At 36.6% G+C, this 20,082-nt stretch overlaps 1 protein-coding gene across 3 annotated transcripts in view; it reads right to left on the reverse strand.

Moving 5' to 3' along the window:
* Window positions 1–20,082, reverse strand: part of RANBP17 (RAN binding protein 17) — a 315,037-nt gene that overhangs the window by 259,478 nt on the left and 35,477 nt on the right. For all 3 annotated transcript variants that reach the window (XM_081232575.1, XM_081232574.1, XM_081232576.1), the window contains 6 exons: window positions 19,653–19,818; window positions 16,590–16,663; window positions 14,265–14,384; window positions 12,162–12,308; window positions 11,463–11,635; window positions 9,245–9,438 (listed from right to left, as the gene is read on the reverse strand). In XM_081232575.1, coding sequence (XP_081088701.1) covers window positions 9,245–9,438; window positions 11,463–11,635; window positions 12,162–12,308; window positions 14,265–14,384; window positions 16,590–16,663; window positions 19,653–19,818 — 874 coding nt within the window. The remainder of the gene's footprint in view (window positions 1–9,244; window positions 9,439–11,462; window positions 11,636–12,161; window positions 12,309–14,264; window positions 14,385–16,589; window positions 16,664–19,652; window positions 19,819–20,082) is intronic.

The raw sequence follows: 20,082 nt of genomic DNA on the forward strand, positions 1-20,082 counted from the left end.
AAAAAAAAAGACCAAAATAATCCAAATGGCAAGGAGGAAATGAACAAAAGTGATGAACATGTATATCACCGATGATGACAGAACATAAACACTAAACTTCATTAATAATCATGAGAGTGAAAAGTAAAATATACATGAGGTATATTACCTCAACTAGCCTGACAAAATGTCTAACATGATGAGCCACTGGTGAGGATCTAGATCAGAGTGGGTGGGATATAAAGTAGTACAACCACTTTGTAAAATATAGTTTGGCACTGTCTACTGAAGCCGACTATGTAATTAATATATATAACAATCTTTACAGCAGCATTCACTGCATTAGCAGAAAACAGAAAACAAATACCCACTGACAAGAAAATACATCAATAAATTGCAGCATATTCAAACAACAGAACTGCAGCAGTATAAATGAAGGAACTACAGCTACAGCATCAACAAAAACTCTCATGAATGCAACAGTGAGAAAAAATAATGAAGCACGTTGTAAAAGAATAAATAATTTTGATTCTATTCGTATAAAGTTCAAAAATATGCAAAACCATGCATTATTTTCAGAGTACATACACATGCAGTAAAATTATGAAGAAGAGGCATCAATTAACGAACAAACATCAAGTATTTTTTGCTGGTAGGAAAAAGGGAAGAGCAAAGATATTGGTACTGACCTGTTCTGTAAGCTATGTGATGGTGTTTGTTACTGCTAGTTACTGTGTCTCAAAATATATAAATACCCTTTTGTATGTATTGGATATTTAATAATTTTCAAAACTCTGCTAAAGAAAGAAATCAGTGATGAAGACAAGATGCTACAAAGCAAAATGTTAGTTCTCCTCCATCTAATTTATAAATAATGAGATACTAATAAAAGAGAACATTTCAAGAAGGTTAACTATTCCTCTATCCGCCGCTGGGCAGTATTGTGTGACTCAGAAAACAAACAAAACCCAAAAAAACAGATAATGAATAAAAGACATTTTTAGAAGACAGTATATAAACGTATAGGATAATTTTTAAAGAACTTTTAAAAAAGAGTTTAAATGGAAAATCACTCAAAGTTTGACTATCATCACTTACCACTCACTTTCCAAACAAATATGAAAGAAAACAAAAACATCCTGGAACTGTAATTAAACTGCCACCTATTAGAAATGTATATAGCCACCTGGCCTCTTTGGTGAGGCTAATGGCAGACTCTGGGAGGGCTCATGCCAAAGAGTGCTTCCCAGAACTTCTGCTGGCAGTGTCCTTGTCCTCACGGTGAGACACAGCCACCCCCTGCCTCTGCAGGAGACCCTCCAACACCAGTAGATACATCAGAAATACATCTACACGTGGTACAACTCCTACAGAACACCCATTGAACGCTGGCAGAAGACCTCAGACCTCCCAAAAGGCAAGAAACTCCCCATGTACCTGGGTAGGGCAAAAGAAAAAAGAAAACACAGAGACAAAAGAATAGGGACGGGACCTGCACCAGTGGGAGGGAGCTGTGAAGGAGGAAAGATTTCCACACACTAGAAAGACCCTTCTGGGGCAGAGACTGCGGGTGGCGGAGGGGGGAGCTTCGGAGCCGCGGAGGAGCGGAGGAGAGCGCAGCAACAGGGGTGCGGAGGGCAAAGCGGAGAGATTCCTGCAAGGCAGGAAGGTGCCGACCAGCACTCACCAGCCCGAGAGGCTTGTCTGCTCACCCGCTGGGACGGGCGGGAGCTGGGAGCTGAGGCTGGCTTCGGTCGCAGGGAGAGGACTGGTGGTGTGAACACAGCCTGAAGGGGTTAGTGCACCACGGCTAGCTGGGAGGGAGTCCGGGAAAAAGACTGGACTTGCCGAAGAGGCAAGAGACTTTTTCTTCCCTCTTTGTTTCCTGGTGCGCAAGGAGAGGGGATTAAGAGCCTGGCCTAAAGGAGCTCCAGAGACGGGCGCGAGCCGCGGCTATCAGCACAGATCTCAGAGATGGGCATGAGACGCTAAGGCTGCTGCTGCCGCCACCGAAAAGCCTGAGTGCAAGCACAGGTCACTATCCACACCTCCCTTCCGGGGAGCCGGTGCAGCCCGCCACTGCCAGGGTCCCGGGATCCAGGGACAACTTCCCCGGGAAAACACATGGCGCGTCTCAGTCTGGTGCAAAGTCATGTTGGCCTCTGCCGCCGCAGGCTTGCCCCGCACTCAGTGCCACTCCCTCCCCCCGGCCTGAGTGAGCCGGAGCCCCTGAATCAGCTGCTCCTTTAACCCCATCCTGTCTGGGCAGGAATAGACGCCCTCAGGCGACCTACACGCAGAGGCGGGGCCAAATCCAAAGCTGAACCCCCGCAGCTGTGCGAACAAAGAAGAGAAAGGGAAATCTCTCGCAGCAGCCTGAGAAGCAGCGGATTAAAGCTCCACAATCAACTTGATGTACCTGCATCTGTGGAATACCTGAATAGACAACAAATCATCCCAAACTGAGGAGGTGGACTTTGAAAGCAAGATATATAATTTTTTCCCCTTTTCCTCTTTTTCTGAGTGTGTATGTGTATGCTTCTGTGTGAGGTTTTGTCTGTACAGCTTTGCTTTCACCATTTGTTCTAGGGCTCTGTCCGCCCGTTTTTTTTTTCTTAAAAAATTTTTTTTCGTAGTAATTATTTTTATTTTAATAACTTTATTTTATATTACTTTATTTTATATTACTTTATTTTATTATATCCTCTTTCTTTCCTTCTATTTTTTCTCCCTTTTATTCTGAGCCGTGTGGATGAAACGCTCTTGGTGCTGCAGCCAGGAGTCAGTGCTGTGCCTCTGACGTGGGAGAGCCAACTTCAGGACACGGGTCCACAAGAGACCTCCCAGCTCCACATAATATCAAACAGCGAAAATCTCGCAGAGATCTCCATCTCAACACCAGCACCCAGCTTCAGTCAATGACCAGCAAGCTACAGTGCTGGACACCCTATGCCAAACAACTAGCAAGACAGGAACACAACCCCACCCATTAGCAGAGAGGCTGCCTAAAATCATAATAAGGCCACAGACACCCCAAAATACACTACCAGATGTGGACCTGCCCACCAGAAGGACAAGATCCAGCCTCATCCACCAGAACAAAGGCACTAGTCCCCTCCACCAGGAAGCCTACACAACCCACTGAACCAACATTAGCCACTGGGGACAGACACCAAAAGCAACGGGATCTACGAACCTGCAGCCTGCAAAAAGGAGACCCAAAACACAGTTAGATAAGCAAAATGAGAAGACAGAAAAACACACAGCAGATGAAGCAGCAAGATAAAAACCCACCAGAACTAACAAATAAAGAGGAAATAGGCAGTCTACCTGAAAAAGAATTCAGAATGATAGTAAAGATGATCCAAAATCTTGGAAATAGAATAGAGAAAATGCAAGAAACATTTAACAAGGACCTAGAAGGACTAAAGAGGAAACAAGCAATGATGAACAACACAATAAATGAAATTAAAAATACTCTAGAAGGGATCGATAGCAGAATAACTGAGGCGGAAAAACGGATAAGTGACGTGGAAGATAAAATAGTGGAAATAACTACTGCAGAGCAGAATAAAGAAAAAAGAATGAAAAGAACTGAAGACAGTCTCAGAGACCTCTGGGACAACATTAAATGCACCAACATTAGAATTATAGGGGTCCCAGAAGAAGAAGAGAAAAAGAAAGGGACTGAGAAAATATTTGAAGGGATTATAGTTGAAAACTTCCCTAATATGGGAAAGGAAATAGTCGATCAAGTCCAGGAAGCGCAGAGAGTCTCATATAGGATAAATACAAGGAGAAACATGCCAAGACAGATATTAATCAAACTATCAAAAGTTAAATACAAAGAAAAAATATTAAAAGCAGCAAGGGAAAAACAACAAGTAACACACAAGGGAGTCCCCATAAGGTTAACAGCGGATCTTTCAGCAGAAACTCTGCAAGCCAGAAGGGAGTGGAAGGACATATTTAAAGTGATGAAGGAGAAAAACCTGCAACCAAGATTACTCTACCCAGCAAGGATCGCATTCAGATTTGATGGAGAAATTAAAACCTTTACAGACAAGGAAAAGCTGAGAGAGTTCAGCACCACCAAATCAGCTTTACAACAAATGCTAAAGGAACTTCTCTAGGTAAGAAACACAAGAGAAGGAAAAAACCTACAATAACAAACCCAAAACAATTAAGAAAATGGGAATAGGAACATACATATCGATAACTACCTTAAATGTAAATGGATTAAATGCTCCCACCAAAAGACACAGACTGGCTGAATGGATACAAAAACAAGACCCATATATATGCTGTCTACAAGAGACCCACTTCAGACCTAGGGACACATACAGACTGAAAGTGAGGGGATGGAAAAAGATATTCCATGCAAATGGAAATCAAAAGAAAGCTGGAGTAGCAATTCTCATATCAGATAAAATAGACTTTAAAATAAAGACTATTACAAGAGACAAAGAAGGACACTACATAGTGATCAAGGGATCGATCGAAGAAGATATAACAACTGTAAATATTTATGCACCCAACATAGAAGCACCTCAATACATAAGGCAAATGCTAACAGCCATAAAAGGGGAAATCGACAGTAACACATTCATAGTAGGGGACTTTAACACCCCACTTTCACCAATGGACAGATCATCCAAAATGAAAATAAATAAGGAAACACAAGCTTTAAATGATACATTAAACAAGATGGACTTAATTGATATTTACAGGACATTCCATCCAAAAACAACAGAATACACATTTTTCTCAAGTGCTCATGGAACATTCTCCAGGATAGATCATATCTTGGGTCACAAATCAAGCCTGGGTAAATTTAAGAAAATTGAAATTGTATCAAGTATCTTTTCCAACCACAATGCTATGAGACTAGATATCAATTACAGGAAAAGATCTGTAAAAAATACAAACACATGAGGCTAAACAATACACTACTTAATAACGAAGTGATCACTGAAGAAATCAAAGAGGAAATCAGAAAATACCTAGAAACAAATGACAATGGAGACACAATTACCCAAAACCTATGGGATGCAGCAAAAGCAGTTCTAAGAGGGAAGTTTATAGCAATACAATCCTACCTTAAGAAACAGGAAACATCTCGAATAAACAACCTAACCTTGCACCTAAAGCAATTAGAGAAAGAAGAACAAAAAAACCCCAAAGTTAGCAGAAGGAAAGAAATCATAAAGATCAGATCAGAAATAAATGAAAAAGAAATGAAGGAAACGATAGCAAAGATCAATAAAACTAAAAGCTGGTTCTTTGAGAAGATAAACAAAATTGATAAACCATTAGCCAGACTCATCAAGAAAAAAAGGGAGAAGACTCAAATCAATAGAATTAGAAATGAAAAAGGAGAAGTAACAACTGACACTGCAGAAATACAAAAGATCATGAGAGATTACTACAAGCAACTCTATGCCAATAAAATGGACAACCTGGAAGAAATGGACAAATTCTTAGAAATGCACAACCTGCCAAGACTGAATCAGGAAGAAATAGAAAATATGAACAGACCAATCACAAGCACTGAAATTGAAACTGTGATTAAAAATCTTCCAACAAGCAAAAGCCCAGGACCAGATGGCTTCACAGGCAAACTTTATCAAACATTTAGAGAAGAGCTAACACCTATCCTTCTCAAACTCTTCCAAAATACAGCAGAGGAAGGAATACTCCCAAACTCATTCGATGAGGCCACCATCACCCTGATACCAAAACCAAACAAAGATGTCACAAGGAAAGAAAACTACAGGCCAATATCACTGATGAACACAGATGCAAAAATCCTCAACAAAATACTAGCAAACAGAATCCAACAGCACGTTAAAAGGATCATACACCATGATCAAGTGGGGTTTATTCCAGGAATGCAAGGATTCTTCAGTATACGCAAATCAATCAACGTGATACACCATATTAACAAACTGAAGGAGAAAACCCATATGATCATCTCAACAGATGCAAAGAAAGCTTTCGACAAAATTCAACACCCATTTATGACAAAAACCCTGCAGAAAGTAGGCATAGAGGGAAATTTCCTCAACATAATAAAGGCCATATATGACAGACCCACAGCCAACATCGTCCTCAATGGTGAAAAACTGAAACCATTTCCACTAAGATCAGGAACAAGACAACGTTGTCCACTCTCACCACCCTTATTCAACATAGTTTCGGAAGTTTTAGCCACAGCAATCAGAGAAGAAAAGGAAATAAAAGGAATCCAAATCGAAAAAAGAAGAAGTAAAGCTGTCACTGTTTGCAGATGACATGATACTATACATAGAGAATCCTAAAGATGCTACCAGAAAACTACTAGAGCTAATAAATGAATTTGGTAAAGTAGCAGGATACAAAATTAATGCACAGAAATCTCTTGCATTCCTATACACTAATGATGAAAAATCTGAAAGTGAAATTAAGAAAACACTCCCATTTACCTTTGCAACAAAAAGAATAAAATATCTAGGAATAAACCTACCTAAGGAGACAAAAGACCTGTATGCAGAAAATTATAAGACACTGATGAAAGAAATTAAAGATGATACAAACAGATGGAAAGATATACCATGTTCTTGGACTGGAAGAATCAACATTGTGAAAATGACTCTACTACCCAAAGCAATCTACAGATTCAATGCAATCCCTATCAAACTACCAATGCCATTTTTCACAGAACAAAAAATTTCACAATTTGTACTGGAAACGCAAGAGACCCCGAATAGCCAAAGCAATCTTGAGAAAGAAAAACGGAGCTGGAGGAATCAGGCTCCCTGACTTCAGACTATACTACAAAGCTACAGTAATCAAGACAGTATGGTATTGGCAGAAAAACAAAAGATAGATCAATGTAAAAGGATAGAAAGCCCAGAGATAAACCCACACACATATGGTCACCTTATCTTTGATAAAGGAGGCAAGAATGTACAGTGGAGAAAGGACAGCCTCTTCAATAAGTGGTGCTGGGAAAACTGGACAGGTACATGTAAAAGCATGAGATTAGAACACTCCCTAACACCATGCACAAAAATAAGCTCAAAATGGATTAAAGACCTAAATGTAAGGCCAGAAACGATCAAACTCTTAGAGGAAAACATAGGCAGAACACTCTATGACATAAATCACAGCAAGATCCTTTTGGACCCACCTCCTAGAGAAATGGAAATAAACACAAAAATAAACACATGGGACCTAATGAAACTTCAAAGCTTTGGTACAGCAAAGGAAACCATAAACAAGACCATAAAAAGACAATCCTCAGAATGGGAAAAATATTTGCAAATGAAGCAACTGACAAAGGATTAATCTCCAAAATTTATAAGCAGCTCATGCACCTCAATAACAAAAAAATCAAACAACCCAATCCAAAAATGGGCAGAAGACCTAAATAGACATTTCTCCAAAGAAGATATACAGATTGCCAACAAACACATGAAAGAATGTTCAACATCATTAATCATTAGAGAAATGCAAATCAAAACCACAGTGAGATAACATCTCACACCGGTCAGAATGGCCATCATTAAAAAATCTAGAAACAATAAATGCTGGAGAGGGTGAGGAGAAAAGGGAACACTCTTGCACTGCTGGTGGGAATGTGAATTAGTACAGCCACGATGGAGAACAGTATGGAGGTTCCTTAAAAAACTACAAATAGAACTACCATATGACCCAGCAATCCCACTACTGGGCATATACCCTGAGAAAACCATAATTCAAAAAGAATCATGTACCAAAATGTTCACTGCAGCTCTATTTACAATAGCCAGGAGATGGAAGCAACCTAAGTGTCCATCATCGGATGAATGGATACAGAAGATGTGGCACATATATACAATGGAATATTACTCAGCCTTAAAAAGAAATGAAATTGAGTTATTTGTAGTGAGGTGGATGGACCTAGAGTCTGTCATACAGAGTGAAGTAAGTCAGAAAGAGAAAGACAAATACCGTATGCTAACACATATATATGGAATCTAAGAAAAAAAAAGTCATGAAGACGGGAATAAAGACACAGACCTACTAGAGAATGGACTTGAGGATATGGGGAGGGGGAAGGGTAAACTGTGACAAAGTGAGAGAGTGGCATGGACATATATACACTACCAAACGTAAAATAGATAGCTAGTGGGAAGCAGCCGCATAGCACAGGGAGATCAGCTTGGTGCTTTGTGACCACCTAGAGGGCTGGGATAGGGAGGGTGGGAGGGAGGGAGATGCAAGAGGGAAGAGATATGGGAACATATGTATATGTAAAACTGATTCACTTTGTTATAAAGCAGAAATTAACACACCATTGTAAAGCAATTATTCTCCAATAAAGATGTTAAAAAAAATGTATATAGCCAGTTCCATTCTCATAAGTTATCCCACTTAAAATCTGAAGTGTATTTAATTCCCTATGTTCCTGAAAATCCTTTCGTATTAAGGAAATATACGGAAATAAATAAATCCTCCTTCAGTAAAGAATGAAAAATAAAGAGGAAATTGAGAAATTAAAATATAATAATAAAATAAAGCCATGGTGAAGGCAAATAAACAAATGCAAAACCACGATGAGGTCTTCGGTAGATTTTTACTGGCTAAAACTGGGCTCTGAATTTGCAGTCAGATATAGCAAAGAAGGAAACATGATTAGTTAAAAGATAGTTAGACGAGAATAAAGACACAGACCTGCTTGAGAATGGACTTGAGGATGTGGGGAGGGGGAAGGGTAAGCTGTGACAAAGCGAAAGAGAGGCATGGACATATATACACTACCAAAAGTAAGGTAGATGGTGGGAAGCAGCCGCAGAGCACAGGGAGATCAGCTCGGTGCTTTGTGACCGCCTGGAGGGGTGGGATGGGGAAGGTGGGAGGGAGGGAGATGCATGAGGGAAGGGATGTGGGAACAGATGTATATGTATGGCTGATTCACTTTGTTATAAAGCAGAAACTAATTTAAAAAAAAGATAGTTATAAGTTGATAAACTCTACTCAAAGATCATTATCATCTTTTTTTGATTCTGAATCCAGAGAGAAATATTCCCTGTGAATGTTATAAAGAACTAAAACCATCAAGCCACCAAAATACCTAGAAGGTTAATAAAATTAATGGATTATTAGAGGAATAGAATTGGAGGAAATAAACAAAAATACATTGCAGTAAAATTATTAAATAAATTGATTAATGAAGCTACTTAAAATTCAACATAATACCATATTATAATTTTATTTATATGGTCATATAACATTTACTGACCTTCCTGAATTGCCATGTCCACAGTTATTCCAGAAGCTGAATGCAGAAGCTTTTGGTAATTCTGTGCATTTTGATCAAACAACTGTACAAGAAGAGTGCATGTCTTCTCATATTCACATCTGCTAACAGTGCACAACTGCTCCAACTGCTGAAACACAGTGGCGGTATCATCCAGTGGATCATCTAAATTATCTCTGCAAATATATAAGAAAGGGATTACAGATGACATTAGACTGAGATGTACTTTTATTCACCACAAATAAGCTTTATTTATGTTAAATAAAAATTCTATCATGGATAAAGAAATAAAAGACATAGACTGGAAGGTAAGAAATAAAATGTCTATATTTGAAAATGTGAACAAGAAAGCTACTAGGACTAACAGGTGAGTGTATTTCCAAGGTGCTAGCAATACAGGTCAATATATAGAATTCATTACTATATACTAACATGAACAATTGGAAATTTAAATTTAAAAAACAGTATCGCCAAAGGCACCAGAAAACATAAAACACTAATTAAATCTTAAATATATGTAAGATCTAAAGACTGAATAATACAAAACAGTGATGAAAGGAATCACAGAAGAGCTAAATAAATTAAAAGATAAACATGCTCATTGGCTAAAAGACTCAGTATTGCTGAGATGTCAATTCTTCCTCCAAATTAATCTACAAATTCAATGCAATTCTAGTCAAAATTCCAGCAGGACTTCTTTTTGTAGATACTGACAAGATGATTCTAACCTTTATACAGAAAAGCAAAGGAAGTAAAAGAGCCAAAACAATTTTAAAAAGGGAAAACCAAGGTGAAAATTCACACTACCTGATTTCAAAGCTAATTATAAGGCTACAGTACTCAAGGCAGGGGCTACTGGCAGAAGGAGAAAAACATAGACTAATGAGAATAGAGTCCAAAAATAGAACCATACATATGTGGTCAATTAATTTTTGAAAACAGAGTAAAGACAATTCAATGGAGAAAGGATAGTCTTTTCCACAAATGGTGTTGGGGATAACTGGTCTTCCCTGTGCAAAAAGGAAAAAAGGAAAGAAAAAGAACAGAGTCTAAACCTCATACCATATACAAAAATTAACTCAAAATGGATTATGGACCTAAATTTAAATTATAAAACTTCTAGAAGAAAAAAATAAAGGATAAATTGGACTTCATTAAACTTTAAAACTCCTGCTCTTTGAAAGACTCTGTTAAGGAAATGAAGAGGCAAGCAATGGACTGGGAAAAAATATTTGCAAAACACATATGATAAAAAGACTTGTGACCAGAATATATAGACCTCTCTAATCTCAATATAAGAAAATAAACAACCCAATAAAAGAACGGGAACATATTTGACAGGCATTTTACCAAAGAGTATATACAAATGGTAAATAAGCACACAAAAAGATCATCAACATTGTTAGTTATTAAGGGAATGCAATTTGAAACCACAATGAGGCATCACACTTATTAGAATGACTAAAATTTTTCAAAACTGACAATATCAAGTGCTGGTGAGGATGCAGAGCAATTGGATTTTTCATACACTGCTGGTGGGAATGTGAAATGATACAGCCACTTTGGAAAATAGTTTGGCAATTTCTTATAAAGTAAAATATACACTTACCAGGCAACCCAGAAATCTCACACCTAGGAATTTATCCAAGAGAAATAAAAACTTAAATTCATACAAAAATCTGTATAGGAACACTTACAGCTATTTTACTCATAAAGGCAAAAACAGAAAGAACCCAAATGTCCATCAATAGGTGAGTGGACTAGTAACTGTGATATATCCATAAAATGGTATACTATTCAGCAATAAAAAGTAAAGAACTACTGACACAAAATGGAAGAATGTCAAATGCATTATGCTAAGTGACAGAAGCCAGACTAAAGGGCTACATACTATATGATTTCATTTATGTAATAACATCCAAAAAAGACAAAAATTTTAGGGAATAAAACATCAATAATTGCCAGATGCTGAGGATGGGGAAAGGTCTGACTACCAAGGAACCTAAAAAAACTTTTTGGGGTGATGGAACTATTTTATATCTTGATTATGTTGTTAAACACAATGGCATACACTTGTCAGAACTCATAAAACTGTATACTAAAAAAGGTGAATTTTACCATAGGTAAATTATACATCCATTTTTTAAAATTCCAAGATGCAGAAGATGAAAATACAACAAAGACATTTAGTTTTCAATACCTCACAACTATGGCAACAGATTCCAACCGAGAAGTGATAAAGGCCTTCGTGATTTCTGGTGCATAAGTGTCTAATAAGTGGGGTTCAGTTGATTTCACAAAAGGAACTGATGCCACCATCCTTTGCCAGAGAGTTAATAAATAATGAACACTGTTGGGAGCAAATTCCCAATGCTATAAAAAAATAAAGCAAACGTTATTTAAAATGACATTATGTCTTCCTAGAATAAGAAATGCAGAGGCAAAATTAGTAAACATACAGTTTAAAATAAACTTTTATTCTGATTATAACCAATGAACATTTAAAATAGCAAATTCTGTCAAAGTTTGTGAACTTCCTTCTAATCTTTCCAGGAATATTTTTTCACAGAGTTGATATCATGTGGAAAATACGGTTTTAAAACTTCCCCCAGAACTTATAAAAAGAATTTTTCCAAAAACGAATCTGTAAAACTTTATTTCTCCACATAGATTTTACTACAGCGTCTCAATTCGGTCTTTAATTATTAGATATTTAGATGGCCTCTAAATTTTTATTATTATAAAATTTGTTACAAAGAAGTTTTTTACCTAAAATCTTGCAATGAACATTTTTAGCAAAGTGGTCTAATAAATGTTTTTTAAAATCCCTACCAAATCTTACCAAGAAAGTGTTTTCAAACTATCTACAGTTTAACATCAACTATATATTTTTATTTACCTGTAGGCTAGTAATGGTAAAATTAGCAATCAATCTGATAACTTCAGGATACTCCTTCACCATAACTAATTCTCCCAGCTGGTAATTTGTCTTTAAACGAGCCAAAAATCGACAAAATTCATGATAATTACCTGGATTGGACAAACCCTAAATTATGAGACAAAAAGAAAGGCTTTTTAAAAACTTAACAACAAAAAAAACAAATGATTCCTACTGGACTTAATGTTGTCATAAATGATTAATAATAAGGAATCCAAACTAGAGGCTTTAGAGGAAGCTTTGACCATGATGACTAAATCATAATGTTTGGAAACCACTATATTACCCAAAAAAAAATTTGCATGAGAGACAGAAAAGAGATATAAAAGGGTGGAGAGAGAGAGAGAGTGTGTGTGTGTGTATCCTGTGACTTAAATAGAAGTCAATACAAGACCTGAAAAATATTTAAGATGGAAAATAAGAATGGGCTCTTGAAATCCTGGAAAAGAGCAATACCACTAGACTTACATTAAATGTGTACCCACAAATAACAGAAACATCTTTTAATTCAACAAATATTTATTGAGTATCTAGAGGCATTATGTCCTCAAGCAACTCCTTGTCTCTTAAGACATTCAAATAAACTGCTGCAATGTAGAGCAGAAAGTTTAACAAAAATACTACAAGAAACAGAGGTAACTTTGTGAGGAGGACAGGTTAAAAGGAAAGACCAAGAAAGGTGCCCCCAGTGAGCTCCTTGAAGATAGGACATGTGTGTTATTATCTTTATAGTTTGAGAACTCTGCACTATAGCTGGCATGAAACAGAATTCAAGTATCTTTCACAGTATCTGTTTAATAGTGAAAGAGTTTGTAAAAAATGTCAACCCATGAAAAATATAACATAGTTTCTAATTATTAAGGACTAATTTAAAAATATATTTTGTATTCATGGGTCTTTTAATACATATTTATAATTCTAAAAATATATATAATATTCAAATTAACTTTTAGAGCCATAAAACATCAACATGAGGATACTGGAATAAGAGAATTATCTGATATTAGCACATTATCTTCCACATATTGACTGATGATAGTGAGCTGAACAACTAAATTTTTAAAGTAGCCATATATTGGTAAAAATCCCATTTATCAGCAAAACACATAAATTTCACAGTTATGCCAACAGTGAAAAGATAAAATGAATGCACGACACATAAAATACCTCTTAATCTGCAAAAACAACTGTTCTTTATAGAGTAAGCATGTTTTCTTTATGTATAAATATGATATGTCCCTCCTAAGTTATTAATAACCAAGAGACTTAGATAAACCTCCTTAAATAATCATTTAACCTTTTAATATTTGTATTTCATTACAGATATTTTAAACCAAAAGTGAAACAAATTTTATCTAGGCATCCAAAATCACTAATTTATAATGGCTGTGCAATTCTCTGAAATGAAGACTGCCACTGAAGATTTGCAGTTAACATAGAGAGTAGATTTAAAAATCTACAAACTTCGCGGAGCGCAGGGAGGTCGGCTCGGTGCTTTGTGGCCGCCTGGGGGGGTGGGATGGGGAGGGTGGGAGGGAGGGGGGCGCATGAGGGAGGGGATGTGGGAGCAGGTGTGTATGTGTGACTGGTTCACTTTGTTATAAAGCAGAAACTAATAAAAAAAAAATCTACAAACTTTTATTGTCCACAAGAGGGCAAAAAAGATATTATTCATAATTTAAAGCCACTTATTCCAATACTAACATCCAGATTTATACTGTCTTCTAGTTTAGAAGGTAGATATGACTGAATTAATCACTTCAGTAATTTAAGAAGTGCAAGCAAAGTACAATGGTAAAAAGCAGAAGCATAATAAGGTATACAACCTCTATTCATATTTACCTAAAAGAACGGGAAAAATAAAAAGAACAACACAGCAGTCAGTCAGGAAAACATTCACTTTTAAAAACTGCCCATTTATACTACAAATGAGATCCAAGAAAGTAGAATATGATACTTATTTTCTTCCAGAATCGTAATAAAGTCATAAGTTTATTATGCACCTTTCAGCAGAAAAACTGTATTTAAATATGGTAAGTATTAATTAAATTACTTCAAAAATACCTGAGGGTTTTCAAGTATCCTTTTTACTCCCTTGATTAAATTACCAAGGTACTTGGCACGTTCAGGACTGCTAAATAAGGACCTTCTTGTAGAAGCAAACTGAACTAAACATGAAAGTGCCTAAAAACAGGAACAACAAAATTAATTTCAACTTTAAAATTAATGTAAGGCCACATGTAAGGAACACTAGTCTTTACATTTAAATTTTTTTAAACTTTAATGATAAAATAGTGTTATAGAATCCAAAAACAATGAAAGCTAAACATCATCAATAATTACCATCACCCAAAACCCATCCATCCCACCACTAGAATTCCTATTTCTGTGTAAAATTCCTCTAATATTTTTGTATATATTAAATACACCAGAGCAGAGCCGGGACCTGCATACACTCAAAGGCTCCCAATTGCTTTTGATGCCTAATCTGTTTGTAAACCAACGAGCCAGGTGTTTCACCAAAAAGAAAATATAGTTTTGTTGTAGAATACATTTGGGAACTACTGTACAATACGCATTGCGATATCCTGCAAGTGGGGAAAAAAGTCCTTTAACTTTACTTAATCCAGCATGTCCCAAATTTATCTGGTGATAAAACATCTTGCCCACACCATTTATTAATATCTTGAGGAATAATTTGGAAAATGCTGCTGAAAAAGTTAGATACCCTATAAAAATTCCTGCAAAGTGTCTGTGGCCTAGTTATCTGTCTGAAGTTAATACTTTATCAGTCAATTTTACTTCTCGGGTTCTTAATTCTACTACTGGAACCCACTGAAGCCTGTTTGTTCATTAACTGAGAGGCCCAAAACTGGCAATTTTCAGGCCAAACTGGCCCACGTATGTAAACTTGCCCACTTAAAAAAATATATATAGAATTATTTGTCAATACTTAAAGATTCCAGTTAGGAGATTTCACACAAAATGTCTGGCTCTCTTGGCAAGGGTGAGAATAGGGACAAAAATCAGAGGATAGCCTTTTTAGATGTTACTCTGTTTGCCACAGTCCTTAATGTTAAAAACAAGCAAACAACCCAAAAAACAAAACTCCCTTCTGATGTGTAGAAGGTTCAGGAACAACTAGCGTAATAAAAAATATCCAGGGGTTTGGGGCCAAAACCACCTGGGTTTGAATCTCAACTCCAAAATTTAGTTCCTGCCCTGAAGTCACTTAGGCCATTCTGGATTTGTTTCCTTGTCTACATAGTGAAGATAACAATACTTACCTTGCAGGGCCACTGTGAGGATGAAGTGAGATAAGCATCATAGGATAGGGCATGCCCAATAAATGTCAGTTACAGTCTCTTAAAGCAGTTGCTTTCCACTCTACTTTTAAGCACCAGTAGCTTGTTTGTTTTATCCCAAAACATAACTGTACATGAAACCATGGTTTTGAAACAACTAAAAACAAGACTATTCTGGTTAAAAGACAGAAGGCTGAAGTTCTGTGGCACCATCTGGAAACATGAGTGTCCTGTGAAACCCAGTTTAAAAACCACCACCTTAAAACCCCCGATTTGAGAGCAAACATGTTTTCTAAGAAAGGGAGGGAGTATTTTTGTGAACCTATTCCTCCCTTCTCGGTGATAACATATCTAAACAAATATACTGCTGATATGTACTTTAAATATGGAACATCTTTTTTCAGGAAATGACAACATAAGAATTCCCCAACTTCACTTCTACAAGCTTAGATATTAAACTAACAACTTTCTTTTTTTTTCAATCTTGCCTGGTCTCTGTTTTAGATTCCACAAAGATGGGGCACAGAGTCTCAAAGTTCCATACTATAACCAAAGAGTTTCAAGAATCTTTTAGCACACAATAGAATCTGATTCGAAACATAAATGAACAGCTGGAGTGATGAGCACAAAATCAAGTGAGCAGATCCCCTTTGTTTCTCATTTGGAGATATCTGATGGGGGCCACATGGCAAGCCTGACATGGAGCCAAGCAAAGTGGAGAAAGAGTTAGAGAGGTTAAGAAAAGGGAAGGTAGCAGGTGGGGTGGCAAACTACTGGTCTGAGGCCCAGAAGAAGAGCTGGGGACTGAGTAGGAAAAAACACACTTAGAGGTTGATAGGTTGTCTTGGCTACGGGCAGGAACTAAATCACCAGTTATGGGTTTTGGGCTCACCAGTGAAATGACGGGAACTATGGACTATAAATAGAAACTGACAAATAGCTTACGTAATATAAATCCCAGATGATGTAAGAATCTCTTATGAGAGGTAAACCTAATCAAGAATATAAATAACGTAAATATGTACCACCCTTAGATAAATATCACAGGTACTTTTTAATGAAATAATGAATGAGTTTTACTTACTAACTGAGATAGGAGTGGTGGAAGTGAATGATACAAATTAAAGAAAAGATCCAATGTTTCTGGTTCCAGGAAAACTGGAAAAAAAAAATTCTAACACCATTACTTTCAATTCAGTGATCTTCACATAGTAAGACATTATCATACAAACCAAGAACTCCAAAACCTCTGCATGTGGCCAATCTTTCTTTGCAGTTAGGCTTAATTCCTTTTTAATTCCTAGCTATTTTCCTTTGAAATATGAAATAATACAAAGATAGAAATTAATTAGCTAAGATGTTCCTTATTTCCATGTAGCACCTACAGTTCTTATCGAGAGAACCTTCTCCCTATTTTCATTTATATTAAGGTAATAAAAACATTTAAAAATTCAAACAGTATAAGAAAGTAAATAGTACTAAAAAGTATATAGTAAAAAACAGCTGTACCCTACCCCATTCCAACTGCCTTTCAACTCTTAGCTATATTTAAATACATGTTTCCAAATTACATGCTGTATTACATGTCTTTGACGGTTTTATTTTAGGTCTCAAATGACCTTGTTATGGTACACTCTCCCACCACTCTTTCTACAAGCCATCCTCTCTCAAAAATCCATCCACTGTTGTAACAATTTGGAATTAAACCAATTCTAAGTGTTTACTTTATTATGACTAGGTAAATAATGTTAACAGCTAAGCCAAGTATACTATGATTATATCACATTTCCAACAGTCCCTGGATTTAATCAGAGCATCTTTTCTGTGCTTAGTTGTGTAGATCAATATCTGTCACTAATTCTTTCCAAACGTTCTGACAGATTTGCAAAATGTTCTTCATGCCATTTTCCACCTGGTCAATAGCATCAAATAACCTATCACTTCCATTTTCCCACCCCTTCCTCCTGGAGCCTTCTTCAACTTAGACTGGCTGTTTCAACATGTGTTACATAATTATCTCCTTTTTATGTCTGCTGATTGTCATCTTGTGTTAAAGCTTTCCTGAACTCCATATCCTCCATTTTCTTGCTTGTATATCAAGTAGCTTTATAACAGCAAGTACATAAGGGATAAATTTCAGAACGATTTACATGTCTGAAATAATCTTTATTCTCTTATACTTGGTAATTTCAGTCTAGTTTGAAAATTATTTTCACTCAGAAGTCTGAGGATATTACTCCATTGTCCTCTAGCTTCCAGTACTACTGTTGAGAAATCTAATACCATTCTTTTTTTTTTTTTTTTTTTTTTTGCGGTACGTGGGCCTCTCATTGTTGTGGCCTCTCCCATTGCAGAGCACAGGCTCCAGACGCCAGGCTCAGCGGCCATGGCTCACAGGCCCAGCCGCTCTGCGGCATGTGGGATCTTCCCGGACCGGGGCACGAACCCGTGTCCCCTGTATCAGCAGGCAGACTCTCAACCACCACGCCACCAGGGAAGCCCTCTAATACCATTCTTGATACCAATCCTTTGTAGGTCACTTTCTTTCCAGTAGATTTTAGGTTCTCTTTGTCCTTGTTATTCTGAAATGTCATGATTATGAAGCTTAGTGTATTTTTTTTCATTCATTATGTTGGGTACTCATGGGATCTTTCAATCTGAAAATTTATGTGTCTCATTGCTGAGAATTTTTTTTTGGTATTGTTTGCAAATTGCCTTCTGTTTTTTCCTGTCCTTTCTTGAACTCCTAATAGTCAGATGTCAAGCCTCCTAGTTTCATGCTTTAGAATTCTTGCATTTTTTTCTCCTATCAAATCTCTTCTTGCTTTTTTTGTTCTACTTTCTGGGATATTTCCTTAACTTTATCTTCCAACTCTTTTACTGAATGCTTTATTTGGGCAACTTGTATATCTGGAACACTGTCTTAACTTAAAAATGAAAATTTTTAAAACAATATCCTATTCATGTTTCAGGAATGCATTACCTTTTCTTATCTCTCTGAGGATAGTAATTAAACCTTTTTGAAATTTACTTGAACTCTTCACTTTGTCTCTGTTTCTACTAACTCTCCCTTTTAAAAAAAAAAAGGTTTCTTGAGATAATTAGATTCATATGCAGTTGCAAGAAATAATAGAGATATCCCATGTATTGTTTACCCCATTTCCCCAAATGGTAAGTTCTTGCAAAACTAAAGCACACTATCACAATCAAGAAGGCACACTGATAAAATCCAACCCACCAATCTTATTTGGCTTTCCCAGTTTTACATGTACTCGTGTGTGTGAATGTGTGTGTGTGTATGTGTATTTAGTCTGTGCAATTTTTACTACATGTGTTGGTTCATGCATTCATCACTACTATCAAGATACAAAGTCCCTTTTAATTGTTTCTTTTAGTCTCTGACTTCCATATTAGAAGTTTTCACCAAATGTATGGTGTTTCTCTACTATATCTGATACCCCTGAATGCGAAACCTCTCCAGTTTAATTTCTCATGAGAAAAAAGCTCTGGTCTTGGGAATCGAGAGGGAAGTACACATAGGGAAGGAAGGGAAAAGGGCAGTCACAGAGCTGCACAGAGGGGGTAGAGAAGATCCCGGGGGTGTTTGTGCAGAACATAGACTTTTTACCAAGTCCTTTCAGCCCAATTCCCTACCTCTGACTTCAACAGGAAAGCCTTATTGCCATCATCTTTCTGGGATGTGTGGGAGCAAGGGAGTTTGCTCTTTTTTGGTGTCCTTCTCTGTAACAAAGTAAATTGCAATTCTGCTCTGCTAAGTTAGCTACTCTAATTCATTCTCTTTATAACTTTGAAAAATATGTTGATATCTCCTGCCAAGTGTTACATCCTCTCCTACTGTTTATCTGAAAATTTCAAAACAGAGCTCTTCATTTCCCCACCTAAACTTGTCATCCTCCAACTCTAGAGTTGTCTTTTCTTTTTTCCAAAATCAAAATATAGAGGTTACTATGATGAACTGAGGAAAACAGTTTTCAACATTGGGTATCAGCAGCTACCTTAGGTTACAAATTTTTTTGAACTTTTTGATTGCCAAGTAAAAAACAGAGATAATTGCACATAAAGCAACTATACTGCTAATCCTGTGTATTTTATGTTGACCATTCCTTACACTAAACTCTTTTCTTACTTGTTCTCCAAGTTGTTGGAATCTGTACTGTGCAAAGATCATCTATAGATTCATCTGCTGAACTGCCAATGAAGTCAAAGTTAAGGCAGTTGAGGACCAGTTTCAAGACTTGCATTACTAGGTTTTGTTGACCTTGATCCTGAAGGTTTAAAGGCTGGGCCAACACCTGAAAGAGGTTCAGAGTCAAATGAAACATTATGACATATTTCAATTAAAATAATTTTACTCAACTAATTTAAATAATTCTTCAGTTCCAAATTAAAATTAGTTTAGAAAAAACAAAAAAAGAATTTGCAAAGTTATGTTGTATATATCAGAAAAAAACTGTAATATCACTATCAACAAAAATCTATAACAATAGATAAAATTTTCAAATTTAATCTTGTAAAATGGGGTTAAAACCTTTCATATTTAACTGCATACTGGAGGT

The sequence above is a fragment of the Mesoplodon bidens genome (genome assembly GCF_964165515.1).
Source record: "Mesoplodon bidens genome assembly, chromosome: 4".
NCBI lineage: Eukaryota > Metazoa > Chordata > Mammalia > Artiodactyla > Ziphiidae > Mesoplodon > Mesoplodon bidens.